At 43.8% G+C, this 18,629-nt stretch overlaps 1 protein-coding gene across 8 annotated transcripts in view; it reads left to right on the top strand.

The window, feature by feature from the left end:
• Window positions 1-13,354, top strand: part of kif1aa (kinesin family member 1Aa) — a 177,457-nt gene extending 164,103 nt beyond the window's left edge. For all 8 annotated transcript variants that reach the window (XM_031838199.1, XM_031838198.1, XM_031838196.1 and 5 more), the window contains 6 exons: window positions 1,455-1,526; window positions 1,807-1,931; window positions 4,942-5,094; window positions 5,362-5,554; window positions 9,853-9,971; window positions 12,946-13,354. In XM_031838199.1, coding sequence (XP_031694059.1) covers window positions 1,455-1,526; window positions 1,807-1,931; window positions 4,942-5,094; window positions 5,362-5,554; window positions 9,853-9,971; window positions 12,946-12,979 — 696 coding nt within the window. In that variant the 3' untranslated portion in view covers window positions 12,980-13,354. The remainder of the gene's footprint in view (window positions 1-1,454; window positions 1,527-1,806; window positions 1,932-4,941; window positions 5,095-5,361; window positions 5,555-9,852; window positions 9,972-12,945) is intronic.
• Window positions 13,355-18,629: the final 5,275 nt, after the last annotated feature.

Raw genomic sequence — 18,629 nt, 5'->3', positions numbered from 1 at the left:
TATATATATATAAATACAAATATACACAGTACCAGTCAAAAGTTTGGACACACCTGCTCATTCAAGTGTTTTTTTTTTGTGACTATTTTCTATATTGTAGAATAATAGTGAAGACATCAAAACTATGAAATAACATATATGGAATCATGTAGTAACCAAAAAAGTGTTAATTAAATCCAAATATATTTAATATTTGAGATTCTTCAAAGTAGCCACCTTTTGCCTTGATGAAAACTTTGCACACTCTTGGCATTCTCTCAACCAGCTCACCTAGAATACTTTTCCAACTGTCTTCAAGGAGTTCCCACATATGCTGAGCACTTTTTGGCTGCTTTTCCTTCACTCTGCGGTCTAACTTATCCCAAACCATCTCAATTGGGTTGAGGTTGGGTGATTGTGGAGGCCAGGTCATCTGATGCAGCACTCCATCTCTCCCCTTCTTGGTCAAATAGCCCTTAGACAGACTGGTGGTCTGTTGGATCATATACAGAACCTGTCGAAAGTTACCAGGAGTGTGCAAAGCTGTCATCAAGGCAAAAGGTGGCTAAACATGCAGAAAAACCCTTGAATGAGTAGGTGTGTCCAAAGTTTGGACTGGTATTGTATATGTACAGTACAGGCTACAGAGTAAACAGTGATACTGACTCAGCCTGTGATGAAAATGAAGTGATGTGTTTTGTAACAATAGCTGAAGACCAGTTACTTTGAAAAACAGCGCTGTTCGCTCAGAATCACTCAGAAGTTGTTGTGGGGGAAAAAAATGGCTAGCTTCCACAGTCAGATTAGGCTTCTCTTTTCAGCAGTAGGCTTTCCAAACCCAAACCCCCTCCCAGACCTACGATTTTCTTGGGATTTTATTTTGACATTTGTAAAAAGGCAAACTGACATAACCAACCATAAAAATGTAATCCATAGATGGCTGTGCCCATAAGAGTCAGGACTGGTTGTTCCCATTCAAGTCAGGACTGGCAGCCATTGCTAGTGTACCCATGAGTTTAACAGTACCAGGGTTAGAAGTTCCAAATTCCTTCTCTGGATTATATCTATGGCCACAATGGAACAAGCTGTTCTGTATTAGGTGTGTGTGCTGCCCAGATTGTGTCCTTCCCAATTGTAAAACCTACTTCGATGCTATTTATCCTTTGTAGCTAAATTACGCTTTCTTGTGTGGTATTTTGAATTATTTTAATTTATGTCTGTTCAGACAGCAGTAATTAAATTTTGGGTGTAAATACGTTTTTTTTCTTCATATATATACACATTTTGGGGCAAAATTATTTCAATTTATCAGCCGCAGCACCCCCCAGCACCCTCTACTTCCTGTGGCTATGCTTGAGTGTCCCTTTTAAATATGGTCAGTGGCTCACTTAAGCCTTCTCCTTAGGTAACCATTCTGAGGTTGTTTTTGTTTTGCTCTGAGACTTAGAGCTTTATTTGTCTCCATCACACACCAGTGTCTACGGCTGCTCGCCCACTCCTTCAACAGAGAGTACAGCCACGTGTGTGTCAGCGCCAGTGAAAGCAAGGTAGACTTCCTTCCTGTGTCACTTTACTATGATGGTAGACTTCCTTCCTGTGTCACTTTACTACGATGGATTTCCATGTCTGTATCCGGTTTGAAGTTACTTTGATGTGAGGAAACTACGAGTGGCGATATGACGTCTTCGTTTGTCTCAGTGAACTTTTTCCAGACAGTGTTTTGACATGCTGTGTGTTTGTGTTCGTGTGTGTGTGTGTTTGTGTGTGTGCATTTTGACATGCTGTGTGTTCACGTGTGTGTGTGTTTGTGTGTGTGTGTGTTTCCAGCTGTCTGAAATGTCAGTGACTCTGCTGAGGGAGTCGACCTCTGCCACAGCCCTCAACACCCTCACCCCCTCCTCAACGTGCCCGTCATTGGTGGAGGGATGCTACCCCAAGACTGAAACACTCAGGTCAGTAATATCACACGACACTAACAGACTCAGACAGACTCAGACACTAACAGACTCAGACACTAACAGACTCAGACACTAACAGACTCAGACACTAACAGACTCAGGGCTGCCGCGGTAAGACTCATTTCTTGTGGATAGTTTCACATCACATAGAGATGATTTTGGGATGCGAGGATGAACGAGGAACTTTGTTCCCGGTGTGCAGATTTTCCAATCATTGATCATTTGGTCAGATCCTGATGTTTTTTTACCGGTGGGGAGGGAACATTCGGCTCATGATTTTGCTGAGAGTTTCTGTTTAGTGAGGGGTAGAGACTTGGAGAGTCTGGTTAATATCTTATCTCCAACATCTTCCCAGAACATAATCCAGCATCTGACACAATTATTAGATTTTACTTATGGGTTTCTGAGATTATGGCATGAGCCCCTCCTCCCCATTTAAACCGGCCATCACTGACACCTACTGGTACCTGTTATGAGCCCCTCCTCCCCATTTAAACCGACCATCACTGACACCTACTGGTACCTGTTATGAGCCCCTCCTCCCCATTTAAACCGGCCATCACTGACACCTACTGGTACCTGCTATGAGCCCCTCCCCATTTAAACCGACCATCACTGACACCTACTGGTACCTGTTATGAGCCCCTCCTCCCCATTTAAACCGGCCATCACTGACACCTACTGGTACCTGTTATGAGCCCCTCCTCCCCATTTAAACCGACCATCACTGACACCTACTGGTACCTGTTATGAGCCCCTCCTCCCCATTTAAACCGGCCATCACTGACACCTACTGGTACCTGTTATGAGCCCCTCCTCCCCATTTAAACCGACCATCACTGACACCTACTGGTACCTGTTATGAGCCCCTCCTCCCCATTTAAACCGACCATCACTGACACCTACTGGTACCTGTTATGAGCCCCTCCTCCCCATTTAAACCGACCATCACTGACACCTACTGGTACCTGTTATGAGCCCCTCCTCCCCATTTAAACCGACCATCACTGACACCTACTGGTACCTGTTATGAGCCCCTCCTCCCCATTTAAACCGGCCATCACTGACACCTACTGGTACCTGTTATGAGCCCCTCCTCCCCATTTAAACCGACCATCACTGACACCTACTGGTACCTGTTATGAGCCCCTCCTCCCCATTTAATCCGGCCATCACTGACACCTACTGGTACCTGTTATGAGCCCCTCCTCCCCATTTAAACCGACCATCACTGACACCTACTGGTACCTGTTATGAGCCCCTCCTCCCCATTTAAACCGACCATCACTGACACCTACTGGTACCTGTTATGAGCCCCTCCTCCCCATTTAAACCGACCATCACTGACACCTACTGGTACCTGTTATGTATTTCACTCACTGTTGGGAGTGTACGTGGTTAATAGACACTACTTACATTGTATGTCAGGCTGTCTATTCCATAGAGATAGTTTGATGACTCATCTCTGTATCTGTGCCATTATGGCACCTGCGACAGCATGAGCAGTGCCATTGAAGCAGCATCGCATTTGTGGAAACCAAGACTGTTCTCAGGAAAGGCCTGGTTGTAGCTAGATATTTTTGCGTTTTAGCTAACCCTTTTCCTAACCTGCTGAGTTAGTTCTCCTAACCTGCTGAGTTAGTTCTCCTAACCTGCTACGTTAGTTCTCCTAACCTGCTACGTTAGTTCTCCTAACCTGCTACGTTAGTTCTCCTAACCTGCTGAGTGAGTTCTCCTAACCTTCTGCGTTAGTTCTCTTAACCTGCTGCGTTAGTTCTCCTAACCTGCTGAGTTAGTTCTCCTAACCTGCTGAGTTAGTTCTCCTAACCTGCTGAGTTAGTTCTCCTAACCTGCTGAGTTAGTTCTCCTAACCTGCTGTGTTAGTTCTCCTAACCTGCTGAGTTAGTTCTCCTAACCTGCTGAGTTAGTTCTCCTAACCTGCTGAGTTAGTTCTCCTAACCTGCTGAGTTAGTTCTCCTAACCTGCTACGAAAAGTGACTTCTGCAAGTCAAAACCGGCAGACCTGCCCTGAGAACAGTTTTGGTTTGCACTAATGCGATGCTCCGCCATTGAGGCCATCTCCATTTTAAAGTAGTGCATTTCCTTATTATTTTGTGTTTATAAAAAGTGTAAAGCTAATATTGGTGATTTCTTGACACCTGCAGTGCTGGAGTCCTGAACCAAATCCTATGTGCCATTAATGTATTATGGCCACTAGATGGCGGTGAAATACCTTAAAGACATTTACAAACTACTGCGCCTAATTTAAAGAAGGCAATGCTCTGATCATTGGCTGATTACTCCCAATCCCATATGAATCCCCACCCAGTTGACCACTTAAAACGTGTGGAATCGCTCAATGCTAATATCCATGCTAAAACGTGTGGAATCGCTCAATGCTAATATCCATGCTAAAACGTGTGGAATCGCTCAATGCTAATATCCATGCTAAAACGGGTGGAATCGCTCAATGCCAATATCCATGCTAAAACGGGTGGAATCGCTCAATGCTAAAATCCATGCTAAAATGGGCGACAGCGCCGTGTGAATAGGTGGCAGGGAAGTCAGGCGCAGGAGAGTCGAAATGGAGTGTAAATGGAGTCTTTTAATAAATGTCCACAGAAGATGCTCCATAACACTAAAAGTACAGACATGAACAAACATGGGTACGAGGACCCGTCGCGCACCAACTAAACAACACTGACAATAAAACAATCTCTGACAAAGACATGAGGGGAAACAGAGGGTTAAATACACAACAGGTAATGAATGGGATTGAAAACAGGTGTGTGGGAAGACAAGACAAAACCAATGGAAAATGAAAAATGGATAAATGATGGCTAGAAGACCGGTGACGTGGAACGCCGAGCACCGCCCGAAACAAGGAGAGGCAATGACTTCGGCAGAAGTCGTGACAACGGGTTATATCTAAGATGGGTTCTCTAACTATCTCTATGGTCTATCCCCACATGGAAACCTTTTCTTCCTCCTTCTCTCCAACCAGAGCCACCAAGCTTCGCTCCTGCTGTGCCAGCCCCAACCCTGACTGCTCACAGCGGGATGGAGAGGTAAAGAAGTCCCCTGGTGGGGTTGCCGCCCCGGAGGTTAAACCCAGGACGCGCCGTTTTGTACCAGACATCCAAGAGATCCGGGTCAGGTGAGGGGGCTTCAGAGATTGATTGATTGATTTATGGCTTAGAAGACTAGGTGGAATTTACCTCAAAGTGCTTTTCACACTACTGAACCAAAATGTGTCAAGCTCTACTGAGCTGGCCTTGTTACCAATCCACCATATAGTTGCTGCTCGCATCTTGAAAACAACAATGTGTCAAATAAAATATCAGAGCCAGCAAAGGCTAGTTCAGGTCGGCGTGGTAGTGTGAAAAGTGAACAAGTGTAGTAACAATCTTGATCTTTCCACCAGCCCCATTGTATCAAAGAAGGGCTACCTGCATTTCCTGGAGCCTCATACCAACGGCTGGGTGAGGCGCTATGTGGTGGTGAGACGTCCGTACGTCTATATCTACAATACAGAGAGAGACAGCGTGGAGAGAGCCATCCTCAACCTCTCCTCTGCCCATGTCAAGTACAGCGAGGACCAGCAGGCCATGCTCAAGGTTGGTACCTTTTTACCTGTCGATACACCTTTACCTGGCACCTTTACACATCTTTACACCCCGTTACCTGATACCTTTAGCTGACACCTTCACACATCTTTACACCCCGTTACCTGATACCTTTAGCTGACACCTTCACACACCTTTACACCCCGTTACCTGATACCTTTAGCTGACACCTTCACACACCTTTACACCCCGTTACCTGATACCTTTAGCTGACACCTTCACACACCTTTACACCCCGTTACCTGATACCTTTACACATCTTTACACCCCGTTACCTGATACCTTTAGCTGACACCTTTACACATCTTTACACCCCGTTACCTGATACCTTTAGCTGACACCTTTACACCCCATTACCTGATACCTTTAGCTGACACCTTTACACCCCGTTACCTGATACCTTTAGCTGACACCTTTACACCCCATTACCTGATACCTTTAGCTGACACCTTTACACCCCGTTACCTGATACCTTTAGCTGACACCTTTACACATCTTTACACCCCGTTACCTGATACCTTTAGCTGACACCTTTACACACCTTTACACCCTGTTACCTGATACCTTTACACACCTTTACACCCCATTACCTGATACCTTTAGCTGACATCTTTACACCCCATTACCTGATACCTTTAGCTGACACCTTTACACATCTTTACACCCCGTTACCTGATACCTTTAGCTGACACCTTCACACATCTTAATCAGGCACCTTTACAAACCTTGACATGACACAGTTACTCACTTTTACACACCATAACCTAACACCTTTTACAACACAATGTTTGAGGAGCGCCCTCCATCAACTGCTGTTTTCAGATCTCACCATACGTTTTTGATGTGATTCAAGTATGGACTCTTAACTGGCCAATCCAGTACAGTCCAACATCTCTTCTTGAACCTCTGTGTTGCCTTATGGGTGTTTGGAGTTGCTTTCCTGCTGGAAGACCCAATGAAGACTTAGTTTTTGGACACTGGTTTAAACATTGGACTCCAAAACACCTGATAATCTGCAGATTTTGTAACGACTTGCACATTTCGAAAGGCCCTCAGTACCAGAGACAGCAAGGCCATGTTTGAGTGTAGGTAGTGTGTTCTTTTCATTGAATGCTTCATTTGGTTGTCTGTAAACATAGCACTGATCTGTATTGCCAAAACTCTCTAATTTTGTTTCATTAGTCCACAAAACATTTCCCCACGGATTTAGGCTCTGGTCCTGGGGGACCTTGAACGTGTGCAAGACATCATGAAATCAGTCGATTATTAAGGTGTTTTGGAGTCCAATGTCCAGACACTGTGTGTTTGTTGAAGTTTGTGGATTTTCCAGCAGGACAACAAACCTAAACACACATAAAAGCAGCCCCCTGGTAAAAGAAGAAAGGCCGTTCTGGATTGGCCAACGAAGAGTTGAGATATGAATCACATCCGTAATCTATGGCAAGAGCTGAAAACAGCAGTTGGTTGAGAGCACCCCCTTAAACATTGAATAATTGGTGCAATTTGCTGCTGAAAAGTTAGGCAAATTGCCAGTAGAAAGGTGCAGGAAGCTCATTGATGGTACAAGAAACGCTTACCTTGTCACGCCCTGAACATAGAGAGTCCTTGGTTCTCTATGGTGTAGCAGATGACTAGGGGGTGTTCTAGTTCAATATTTCTATGTTGGTGTTTTGTATGGTTCCCAATTAGAGGCAGCTGGTAGTTGGTAGTAGCTGGTTTAATTAGGGATCATATTTAGGTAGCCATTTCTCCCAACTGTGTTTGTGGGATATTGTTTGTGTTGGTGCTTGTTGCACCAGGTAGTCACGGTGTGTTGCTTGTTTATTGTTTTGGTTGAAGAAGTTTCACTTTAAATAAATATGTGGAACTCAACAAACGCTGTGCCTTGGTCCGTATCTTACAACAACCGTGACATACCTGCAGTTATCTTGGCCAAAGGCTGTGCAACCAAGTACTAGCTCCAGTCATTGTAAATTAAAATGGTCAAATTAAATTTACAAAAATAAAATTGGTTCTGTAATGTTGAAAATACAATAAAAATCTGTGGAGTACAATTATTCTAATATTTTTTACAATTTCAACTTATTTTAAAAGAAACAAGGGTGCCAATATATAACTAAACTCAGCAAAAAAATAAACGTCCCTTTTTCAGGACCCTGTCTTTCAAAGATAATTAGTAAAAATTCCAAACTTCACAGATCTTCATTGTAAAGGGTTTAAACACTGTTTCTCATGTTTGTTTTTATGAACATGCACCTGTGGAACGGTCGTTAAGACACTAACAGCTTACAGACGGTAGGCAATTAAGGTCAGTTATGAAAACTTAGGACACTAAAGAGACCTTTCTACTGACTTTTGGTGAAAACACCAAAAGAAGAAGGGTCCCTGCACATCTGCGTGGATGTGCCTTAGGCACGCAGCAAGGAGGCTTGAGGACAGCTGATCGTCCTCGCAGTGGAAGACCATATGTAACAACACCTGCACAGGATCGGTACATCCGAACATTACACCTGCAGGATAGGTACAGGATGGCAACAACAACTGCCCAAGTTGCACCAGGAACACACAATCCCTCCATCAGTGCTCAGACTGACCACAATAGGCTGAGAGAGGCTGGACTGAGGACTTGTTGGCCTGTTGTAAGGCAGGTCCTCACCAGACATCACCAGCAACAACGTCGCCTCTGGGCACAAACCCACCGTCGCTGGACCAGACAGGACTTGCAAAAAGTGCTCTTCGGTTTTGTCTCACCAGGGGTGATGGTTGGATTCACATTTATCATTGAATGAATTTATTGTGGAAGGAATGGGCGTTATACCAAGGCCTGTATTCTGGAGCGGGAACGATTTGGAGGTGGAGGGTTCGTCATGGTCTGGGGCGGTGTGTCACAACATCATTGGACTGAGCTTCTTGTAATTGCAGGCATTCTCAACGCTGTGCGTTACAGGGAAGACATCCTCCTCATGTGGTACCCTTCCTGCAGGCTCATCCTGACATGACCCTCCAGCACGACAATTCCACCAGCCATACTGCTTGTTCTCTGCGTGATTTCTAGCAAGACAGGAATGTCAGTGTTCTGCCATGGCCAGCGAAGGGCCCAGATCTCAATCCCATTGAGCATGCCAGGGACCTGTTGGATCGGAGGGTGAGAGCTAGGGCCATTCCCTTCAGGAATGCCGGGGAACTTGCAGGTGCCTTGGTGGAAGAGTGGGGTACCATCTCACAGCAATAACTGGCAAATCTGGTGCAGTCCATGAGGAGGAGATGCACTGCAGTACTTAATGCAGCTGGTGGCCACACCAGATACTGACTTACTTTTGGTTTTGACCCCCCCCCCCCCTTTGTTCAGGGACACATTTTTCCATTTCTGTTAGTCACATGTCTGTGGAACTTGTTCAGTTTATGTCTCAGTTGTTGAATCTTATGCTCATACAAATATTTACACATGTTAAGTTTGCTGAAAATTAACACACCTGTATATCTAACACACCTGTATATCTAACACACCTGTATATCTAGCACACCTGTATATCTAACACACCTGTTAAGTTTGCTGAAAATAACAGTGAGAGGACGTTTATTTATTTTTTGCTTGAGTTTATATGTACTGCATTTGAAAAGACTCATAGAGGATGTCATGTTTTTCCTCCTCTCTCTTCCTACCTCCCTCTTCCTACCTCTCTCTTCCTACCTCTCTCTTCCTACCTCTCTCTTCCTACCTCTCTCTTCCTACCTCTCTCTTCCTTCCTCTCTCTTCCTTCCTCTCTCTTCCTTCCTCTCTCTTCCTTCCTCTCTCTTCCTTCCTCTCTCTTCCTTCCTCTCTCTTCCTACCTCCCTCTTCCTACCTCCCTCTTCCTACCTCTCTCTTCCTACCTCTCTCTTCCTACCTCTCTCTTCCTTCCTCTCTCTTCCTACCTCTCTCTTCCTTCCTCTCTCTTCCTACCTCTCTCTTCCTTCCTCTCTCTTCCTACCTCTCTCTTCCTTCCTCTCTCTTCCTTCCTCTCTCTTCCTACCTCTCTCTTCCTACCTCTCTCTTCCTACCTCTCTCTTCCTACCTCTCTCTTCCTACCTCTCTCTTCCTACCTCTCTCTTCCTACCTCTCTCTTCCTACCTCTCTCTTCCTACCTCTCTCTTCCTACCTCTCTCTTCCTACCTCTCTCTTCCTTCCTCTCTCTTTCTTCCTACCTCTCTCTTCCTACCTCTCTCTTCCTACCTACCCTCAATAGTAAGCTGCTCTGGTCAGCTAGCTGGTTTTAACATTACTGTACCTCTCCGTGTTTCCCCAACAGACTCCAAACACGTTTGCTGTGTGTACAGAGCACCGCGGTATACTGCTCCAAGCCAGCAACGACAAGGAGATGCACGACTGGCTCTATGCTTTTAACCCTCTCCTGGCTGGATCCATCAGGTAACATGGGATGATACAAATTGAAATACAACCTTAGTGTATTTCATTTTGTATTTCACATTTCTACCAACTAAGGTACTCCAAGGGCTTTACAGGGAAACTCACCTCATCCACCACCTTCACTCTTTCTAACATTGGTTTTGCTCATAGCGACTATTTTGAACGCTTTAATTACAATGATAGTGATCGAAGTGATCATATGTGTTCATCTTTAAGTTGCTCTGGAAAAGAGTGTAATAACTAAAAATCTAATTGTAAAACTTTATATCCCAGTTGAATTATAACTTTAAAGGAGTTTTCTTTCAAATACGTGTTTCAATGTATTACATTGTGGGCTTTCGCTAAAGACCGCCTAGTCTCGGAAGTACCAATCCAAAAACATCTGTTGGCGACAGACAGGTAGAGTGGCGAATGAGGTGAGACACTCACTTCCATAAAAGAAGCCACTCTCCCTCCCTCTGGTTATTCTAGCTTCTCTTCCTCACCCAAAGAGTGTCACTACTCTAGCTCTCCTCATATCGACTGGATACCCGTTGCCTGCTCAAAAGCGAACTGTGAAGGATATTTCTGACGAGCTTTCAGAGTTAATTAAGAGGTTCAGTATTAACCGGAATATTTCATTTTTTTAGTATAAATTCCTTTTTCTACTTCTCAGTCTCCGTTGGTAGCTAGCGTTGCTGCTAGTTATTGAGACTCAGTTAGCCCACGCTGCAAGGCTAAGTTGGCTAGCTTGCTGAAAGGCAAGCTAACCTCACAGCATACCCTACCTGCAAGATGGTAGCTTTGCTAGCTCCCTTCTTTAAAAAAAAAAGTATAGTTTACATACGTTCACCTGTTTTGTAAACCAACCCTCTCTGCCTTCACGGCGCCATCTGTGCCTTTTTCTGAAGGCGGTTTCCTTGAGCTAGCCACAGCATACCTTCACCACGAGGTAGCTGCTAGCTAGATAACCCCCCACTAGCCTCCACTCCCTTCCCTCAATGTCTGAGGACGTAGTGGTGAAGGTGAGTTAGGGGATGACGACGGGATCAATCTCACGGAAATCCTTGAGATGGTTCGTCATTCCCCAACTCCTGCACTGTGTTTGCTCCCGACCCTCTCAAGCCCACAGATCTGACGGCCCTAAGAGCATTGGCGCTGCCCCTCTTCCAGTGAAGTTTGGGCTCCCATCATGTCTGTAAGCCACGGCCAGAGTCAACATCGAATGGTAATCTTCTGTAGGGGCTCAAGACCCGTCAAGGGACCTGTACGACGGGAAGAGACTCCAGCCCACACAGCCCTGATAAAGGAACTGTTTGCCGCAGTACCAGGGAATCTACGAGCTCTCGGGATAAACCCATTAACCACAGGATTTTTGCTAAGAGTCCCCCCTTGCATGGACATGCATAATATGGAGGAATCTGGGTTAGGCAACCCTCCCACAGTGGAACCGTCACTGGCTCACCACCTCAGCCCCTAGCTCCTTGTGACATTACCAGCTCTTCACTCCCTGGAAAGGCCTCATTAGGCCTCACTTGGAAAGTGAATGAGGCCCTGGAAAGGCCTCACTTCAACGTGACCTCTTTATAGTTGGTTTTCAAGGGTGAGTTACTGGAGGAGTGGAGGAAGCGGCTGGACTCAGACACCCTAGACCCAGATGCTTGGGTGGAGATCTGTATGATTACAGACCTGATTACAGGCCTCCCGTAGTGCCATCCAAGGCTGTGGTCATACCATGAGCAAGAAGGAGCCCTTTGGCTGAGCTCATCCAGTTTAACTGACAAAGAATGAAAGTGGACCTCCTCGATTTTAGCCGCTGAAAAAAACGCATAGACGTCATATTCCACCTTCTTTCACTTTTACTACCACCCCTTGGTCCCTAGCGTATCGGTGGACTGTGCTCTACCAGTGTTTTTCAGGTTAATTACCTAACCTCGTTTTTTTTATCCCGGGTCAACTTTTTTCCCATTGACGCACCTTGGAGAATGTTTTTTTTTACCCTGTTGCTTTTGCCCTAGAAGGACATCCCTGTTGTTGTTCAGTGTGTGCAAAGCTGTCATACTCTTCGCTCATTGGGCTAGTCGAGTTGGACTTTCTCTTTTCGACTGTATCCTGACGATTCATGGGGGATCAAAAAAGGAAAGGAGGACCAAGGCACTCTTCATATAATTCATTTAAATGCCTTTATTTATTAGGGCATGTTCAATGGAAACAAAGTTGTTGTTTTTTAAACCTCAGACGTGTTTCTGCTGCACGGCCTTCGTCAGGGAGTACAAAGAAAAAATGATAAAACCATTGTATTTATCTTAGGAAGGACCCTCCTACTACACAGGAGGTGACCTCATGGGACATGTAAAATTATGCTGAGACTGGAGCTTTGTACTGGGCTGTCCCTCACTTAGTTATGAGGGGGGGGGGGGGTTGTCTTTGCACCTTCTTGGTGCTTACTCCTCTGAGGGTTGCTACATTGGGACTTCCCTGGCTTCGGAGAGAATATTTATTGCGATCAGGGTGTTTGCCATATCCCTACATGATACATCTTAACAAGAGTATTTGAAAGAGAACTTGCGTAATCCCAGTTCTCTGATAATCTGAGTGAGACGTATCACCGCATTCCCCATGCTTGCAAGAGCTTGAGGAAGAGAAGCATGCTTGAGAATAACCATGAGGGTGGGAGGGTGGCTCCTTTTAATGGAAGTGAGGGTCTCACCTCATTCGCCACTCTACCTGTCTGTCTCAAACAAACATTTTTTGATTGGTACTTCCAAGAGTAGGCGGTTCTTAGCGAACCCCCCCCCCCCCCCCCCCCCCCGCATGTGATATATCCCTCTCATATTATCAGAGAACCGGGGTTACGCAAGTAACCTTACCATTATTTACTGTATGTTATTATGCAGTATGTTTCGATGCTGTATATATGAAGAAAACCCGAATGGTTGGTAATTTTGAATCAATATACAATATATTCTCTCTTTCCCTTTTTTGTCTCCACCAGATCAAAGCTCTCCAGAAGGAGAGGAAGGATGTGAAACAAACAATCGAACAACAACACGTCTTATAAAGAAGATAGAAAACATCAGAACGCAAAGAGACTAACCTGTATATAAATCCCTGATTACTCCTATGCTTATCCCACCACCCCGCCTTCCATCCTACACTAGTAACCTGCTCTTCTTCCTTCTGCACACGCTCACTTTATCACAAGCTGACCACCTGTGTATCTGAGGCCTCCATCATCGTTGTGTGTCTGTCAGGCCTGTACTGCTGTCTGTCTGTGTAGGATTTATCATCTGGTTAACCCCTCTCCAAGTGTGTGACCCAAATGGCACTCTATTCCCTATATAGTGCACTAGTTTTGGCCCAAATGGCACCCTATTCCCTATATAGTGCACTATTTAAAACAAAAATCCCAAATCTCACCCTATTCCCTAAATAGCGCACTAGTTTTGGCCCAAATGGCACCCTATTCCCTATATAGTGTGCTACGTTTGACCAGGACCCATAGGGCTGGTCATAGCTACAGTATGAATAAACCATAGGTCTCTGGTCAAAACTAGTGCGCTATATATGGAATAGGGTGCCATTTGGGATTTAAAAATAATAGTGCACTATATAGGGAATAGGGTGCCATTTGGGTCAAAACTAGTGCACTATATAGGGAATAGGGTGCCATTTTAGGTCAAAACTAGTGCACTATATAGGGAATAGGGTGCCATTTGGGTCACAACTAGTGCATTATATAGGGTGCCATTTGGGTCAAAACTAGTGCATTATAAAGGGAATAGGGTGCCATTTGGGTCACAAATAGTGCACTATATAGGGAATAGGGTGCCATTTAGGTCACAAATAGTGCACTATATAGGGAATAGGGTACCATATGGGTCAAAACTAGTGCACTATATGGGGAATAGGGTGCCATTTGGGTCAAAACTAGTGCACTATATAGGGAATAGGGTACCATTTGGGTCAAAACTAGTGCACTATATAGGGAATAGGGTACCATTTGGGTCAAAACTAGTGCACTATATAGGGAATAGGGTACCATATGGGATGCTTCCTGAACCTCGTCCTTCCCTTTCGGAGCTGGTGGAACAGAGTAATGGGTAGATATCTACCAGTTCCTTATTTTATCGACTTACATTGTGATGTATTCTGTATGGTAGTCAGCAGCAACACGTCGAGCTTATTACACAACACACATTTATTTCCTTCGAGAAAAATAAAATAAAATCAGGAGTGTTGACAGGAAATGATTCTGTCTGAAACGACGCTGTTTACATCACTACATTACTGCACCTCAGCTTACCTTAAGGGGACGAGAAACAGAGATGGAAGTATTACCATGGAAATAAGACTACTGTTGACTCCAGATATGGGGTCTTGGTTATATTGCTGCTCTTATTGTTACTCATACAATGTTAAAAAACAACAACAACAACAACAACAGGTTCGTATTCATAGTAAACACATTTTCACCAAACTAGGGTTTCGGCAGTTCTGCTCAAATATATAAGGCAGAAAAAAATTACAATTGACAGTTGTTCAGTTTAATGTAACTCTTCTGTCCCTATTCTCTCTCCATATCATCTCAGCTCTGTTGGGCAGGACAGAGAAACTCTTTCTGTCCCTATTCTCTCTCCATATCATCTCAGCTCTGTTGGGCAGGACAGAGAAACTATTTTTGTCCCTATTCTCTTTCCATACCAGCTAGGCTCTGTTGGGCAGGACAGAGTAACTCCTTCTGTCCCTATTCTCTCTCCATATCATCTCAGCTCTGTTGGGCAGGACAGAGTAACTCCTTCTGTCCCTATTCTCTCTCCATATCATCTCAGCTCTGTTGGGCAGGACAGAGAAACTCTTTCTGTCCCTATTCTCTTTCCATACCAGCTAGGCTCTGTTGGGCAGGACAGAGTAACTCCTTCTGTCCCTATTCTCTCTCCATACCATCTCAGCTCTGTTGGGCAGGACAGAGAAACTCTTTCTGTCCCTATTCTCTTTCCATACCAGCTAGGCTCTGTTGGGCAGGACAGAGTAACTCCTTCTGTCCCTATTCTCTCTCCATACCATCTCAGCTCTGTTGGGCAGGACAGAGTAACTCTTTTTGTCCCTATTCTCTTTCCATATCATCTCAGCTCTGTTGGGCAGGACAGAGTAACTCTTTTTGTCCCTATTCTCTTTCCATATCATCTCAGCTCTGTTGGGCAGGACAGAGTAACTCCTTCTGAATCTTGACATAATGTAATCTCCATGTTCCTCCTTCATATGTCCTGAGATGTCAACACACACACTTTACATCCCACGTGGCACCCTATTCCCTACATAGTGCACTACTTTTGATCAGGACCCTATGGGCTCTCGTCAATAGTAGTGCGCTATAAAAGGAATAGGGTGCCATGGGAGGATGCACCTACAGCTGGGCTACAAGAGAGAAGGGTTGGCATTGATCAAGTGATCACATGTTCACGCTGGTGTTCTGATAAAACCACTTCCCAAAGTAGCTGTGAAGGAATCTACAGTAACTATGAAGGTATCTACAGTAGCTCTGAAGGTATCTACAGTAGCTATGAAGGTATCTACAGTAGCTCTGAAGGTATCTACAGTAGCTCTGAAGGTATCTACAGTAGCTCTGAAGGTATCTACAGTAGCTATGAAGGTATCTACAGTAACTTTGTAGGTATTTTAAGTAGCTATGAAGGTATCTACAGTAGCTATGAAGGTATCTACAGTAGCTATGAAGGTATCTACAGTAACTATGAATGTATGAAGGTATCTACAGTAGCTATGATGGTATCTACAGTAGCTATGAAGGTATTTACAGTAGTTTTGAAGGTATCTACAGTAAATATGAAGGTATTTACAGTAACTATGAAGGCATCTACAGTAGCTATGAAGGTATTTACAGTAACTCTATTAAAGTATCTACAGTAGCTCTGAAGGTATCTACAATAACTATGAAGGTATCTACAGTAACTATGAAGGTATCTACAGTAGCTCTGAAGGTAACTACAGTAACTATGAAGGTATCTACAGTAACTATGAAGGTATCTACAGTAACTATGAAGGTATCTACAGTAACTATGAAGGCATCTGCGGTAACTATGAAGGTATCTACAGTAGCTCTGACGGTAACTACAGTAAATATGAAGGCATCTACAGTAACTATGAAGGCATCTACGGTAACTATGAAGGTATCTACAGTAGCTCTGACGGTAACTACAGTAACTATGAAGGCATCTACGGTAACTATGAAGGTATCTATGGTAGCTATAAAGGTACCTACAGTAGCTACGTCCTCCCAAATTGATCCTTGATTCATTTCTAAAGTCTAATGATTATTCTTTGTATTAATATGGGATATATTTAAATATTTAACAACATGATTATTTATTTCTGCGTGTATTTATTTACAAATACATTTATATTTCTAAAGTAGTTACAGTGAGTTTCACTAAAGTTTTGATAACATGACCTATGACCTCTACCCCCTACCCCTTCTTACTGTGGTCAGTTGTGAATAGTGCTAACCCCCCCCCCCCCCCATCTTCTATGTGCTATAGTATAGCAGCTACATGTTACTTGAATTAAACCATCAACATCACGTACATAGATTTTGAAGTGTTGTACCTGAGCTATTTTCAACCCGATTTCACTCACAATACAACATTTTAGAAGCTTGAGAGATTGTGAACATATTGGAAATTAATTATACTTCAAACCTGGGAGATGGGAAACAGATGGGTGCGTGGACAGAATGATCCCGATCCCTTTACATAGTGAATAGAATGAGGGGAAAATGAAAACAAGCTGTTTGTAGTGGATAAGACAAGAAACAAGGTTTCTGAACAAGGATTTCTACATATCCTCTGGTCAAACAGTATATCTGCAGTCCCTCAGTTGCTTTGGATCTACTTCATCATGTCCCAAATGATTACATATTCCCTGTGTAGTGCACTACTTTTGACCAGGGCTCTTGTTAGAAGTAGTGCACCTACATAGGGACTAGGGTTCTATTTTGTGACTCTGTCTTCATCACGTGGCTGTTTTTGTCTAGCTAATCGTCATCTATTTATGTACACAGTAGGCTAATATACAGTGAGCTGCAAAACTATTGGTACAGTGGACATTTTGTTTGCTTCTGTTGTTGTTGTTGTTGTTTTAGCTCTGTACTCCAGCACTTTGGAGTTGAAATCATAAAGTTAATTTATCCCAATACTTTTGGTCCCCTAAAACGGAGGGACTATGAACAACAACAAAAAAGTGCTGTAATTTCTAAACATTTCAGCCCGAAATGGATGAAAATATCCTCATATTAAAGCTGACAGTCCTGCACTTTGACCTCCTAGTCATTGTATCATTTCACATCCAAAGTGCTGAGTCAAAAAAACAACAAAACAATTGTCGGAGATCGATATGAGCGTATATGCACGTATATGCACGTATATGCACGTATATGCACGTATATGCGCGTATATGCACGTATATGCGCGTATATGCGCGTATATGCACGTATATGCACGTATATGCACTTAAAGACAATGAATATGAGTTTTCACATACCGTACGCCTTTTTATAAACATATTATCGAGTGATAGTATAGGATGATCCATTTCTATAGAAATATACTACTGATATTTCATTGTAGACATTTTCTGTATAATAACCAGATTGAATCCGGCAAATTACATGGCGCTCAGGTTCTCTTCAATTGCTTCTTTTTTAGTTAATCTCATGTGAAGTTGAATTATTTTAGTCTTTAGTCCCTGTTTGTTTTCCGTTCAACAGCACTCATTGTGTACACGATGGATGTATACATCAGTGTTGCAGCTACTGTACGTGAATGAATCGTAAATGAATCGTAAATGAATCGTAAATGAATCGTAAATGAATCGTAAATGTATGGGCTGTTTGTTTTGTATCGAGCAAAACATTAGTCATCGTAGTGGGTCCATTAGTGGGTCCATTAGTGGGTCCATTAGTGGGTCCATTAGTGGGTCCATTAGTGGGTCCATTAGTGGGTCCATTAGTGGGTCCATTAGTGGGTCCATTAGTGGGTCCATTAGTGGGTCCAGTCCACACAACAGGGAAACAGAATGATGACTGAGAGGGCCTTTTTTGTGTTTTTTTTTTTTTTTTTCAAGTTGGTTATCAGTTGAATTGTGTATTTACTATGCTATTACCCTGCTATATGTTTCACTCACAGATAGAAGAGAACAGGACAGCTGTCAGTATACCCAGTAGTCACTACTCACAGTTGGCAGAGAACAGGACGTCATGTCAGTATGTCCAGTAGTCACTACTCACAGTAGGAAGAGAACAGGAGGTCATGTCAGTATGTCCAGTAGTCACTACTCACAGTAGGAAGAGAACAGGAGGTCATGTCAGTATGTCCAGTAGTCACTACTCACAGTAGGAAGAGAACAGGACAGCTGTCAGTATGTCCAGTAGACACTACTCACAGTAGGAAGAGAACAGGACAGCTGTCAGTATACCCAGTAGTCACTACTCACAGTTGACAGAGAACAGGACAGCTGTCAGTATACCCAGTAGTCACTACTCACAGTAGGAAGAGAACAGGACAGCTGTCAGTATACCCAGTAGTCACTACTCACAGTTGGCAGAGAACAGGACGTCATGTCAGTATACCCAGTAGTCACTACTCACAGTTGGCAGAGAACAGG

The sequence above is a fragment of the Oncorhynchus kisutch genome, linkage group LG13, assembly GCF_002021735.2.
Source record: "Oncorhynchus kisutch isolate 150728-3 linkage group LG13, Okis_V2, whole genome shotgun sequence".
Classification (NCBI taxonomy): Eukaryota; Metazoa; Chordata; class Actinopteri; order Salmoniformes; family Salmonidae; genus Oncorhynchus; species Oncorhynchus kisutch.
The sequence above is the reverse complement of the archived record's forward strand: the minus strand, read 5'-3'. Positions and strand labels throughout refer to the sequence as shown.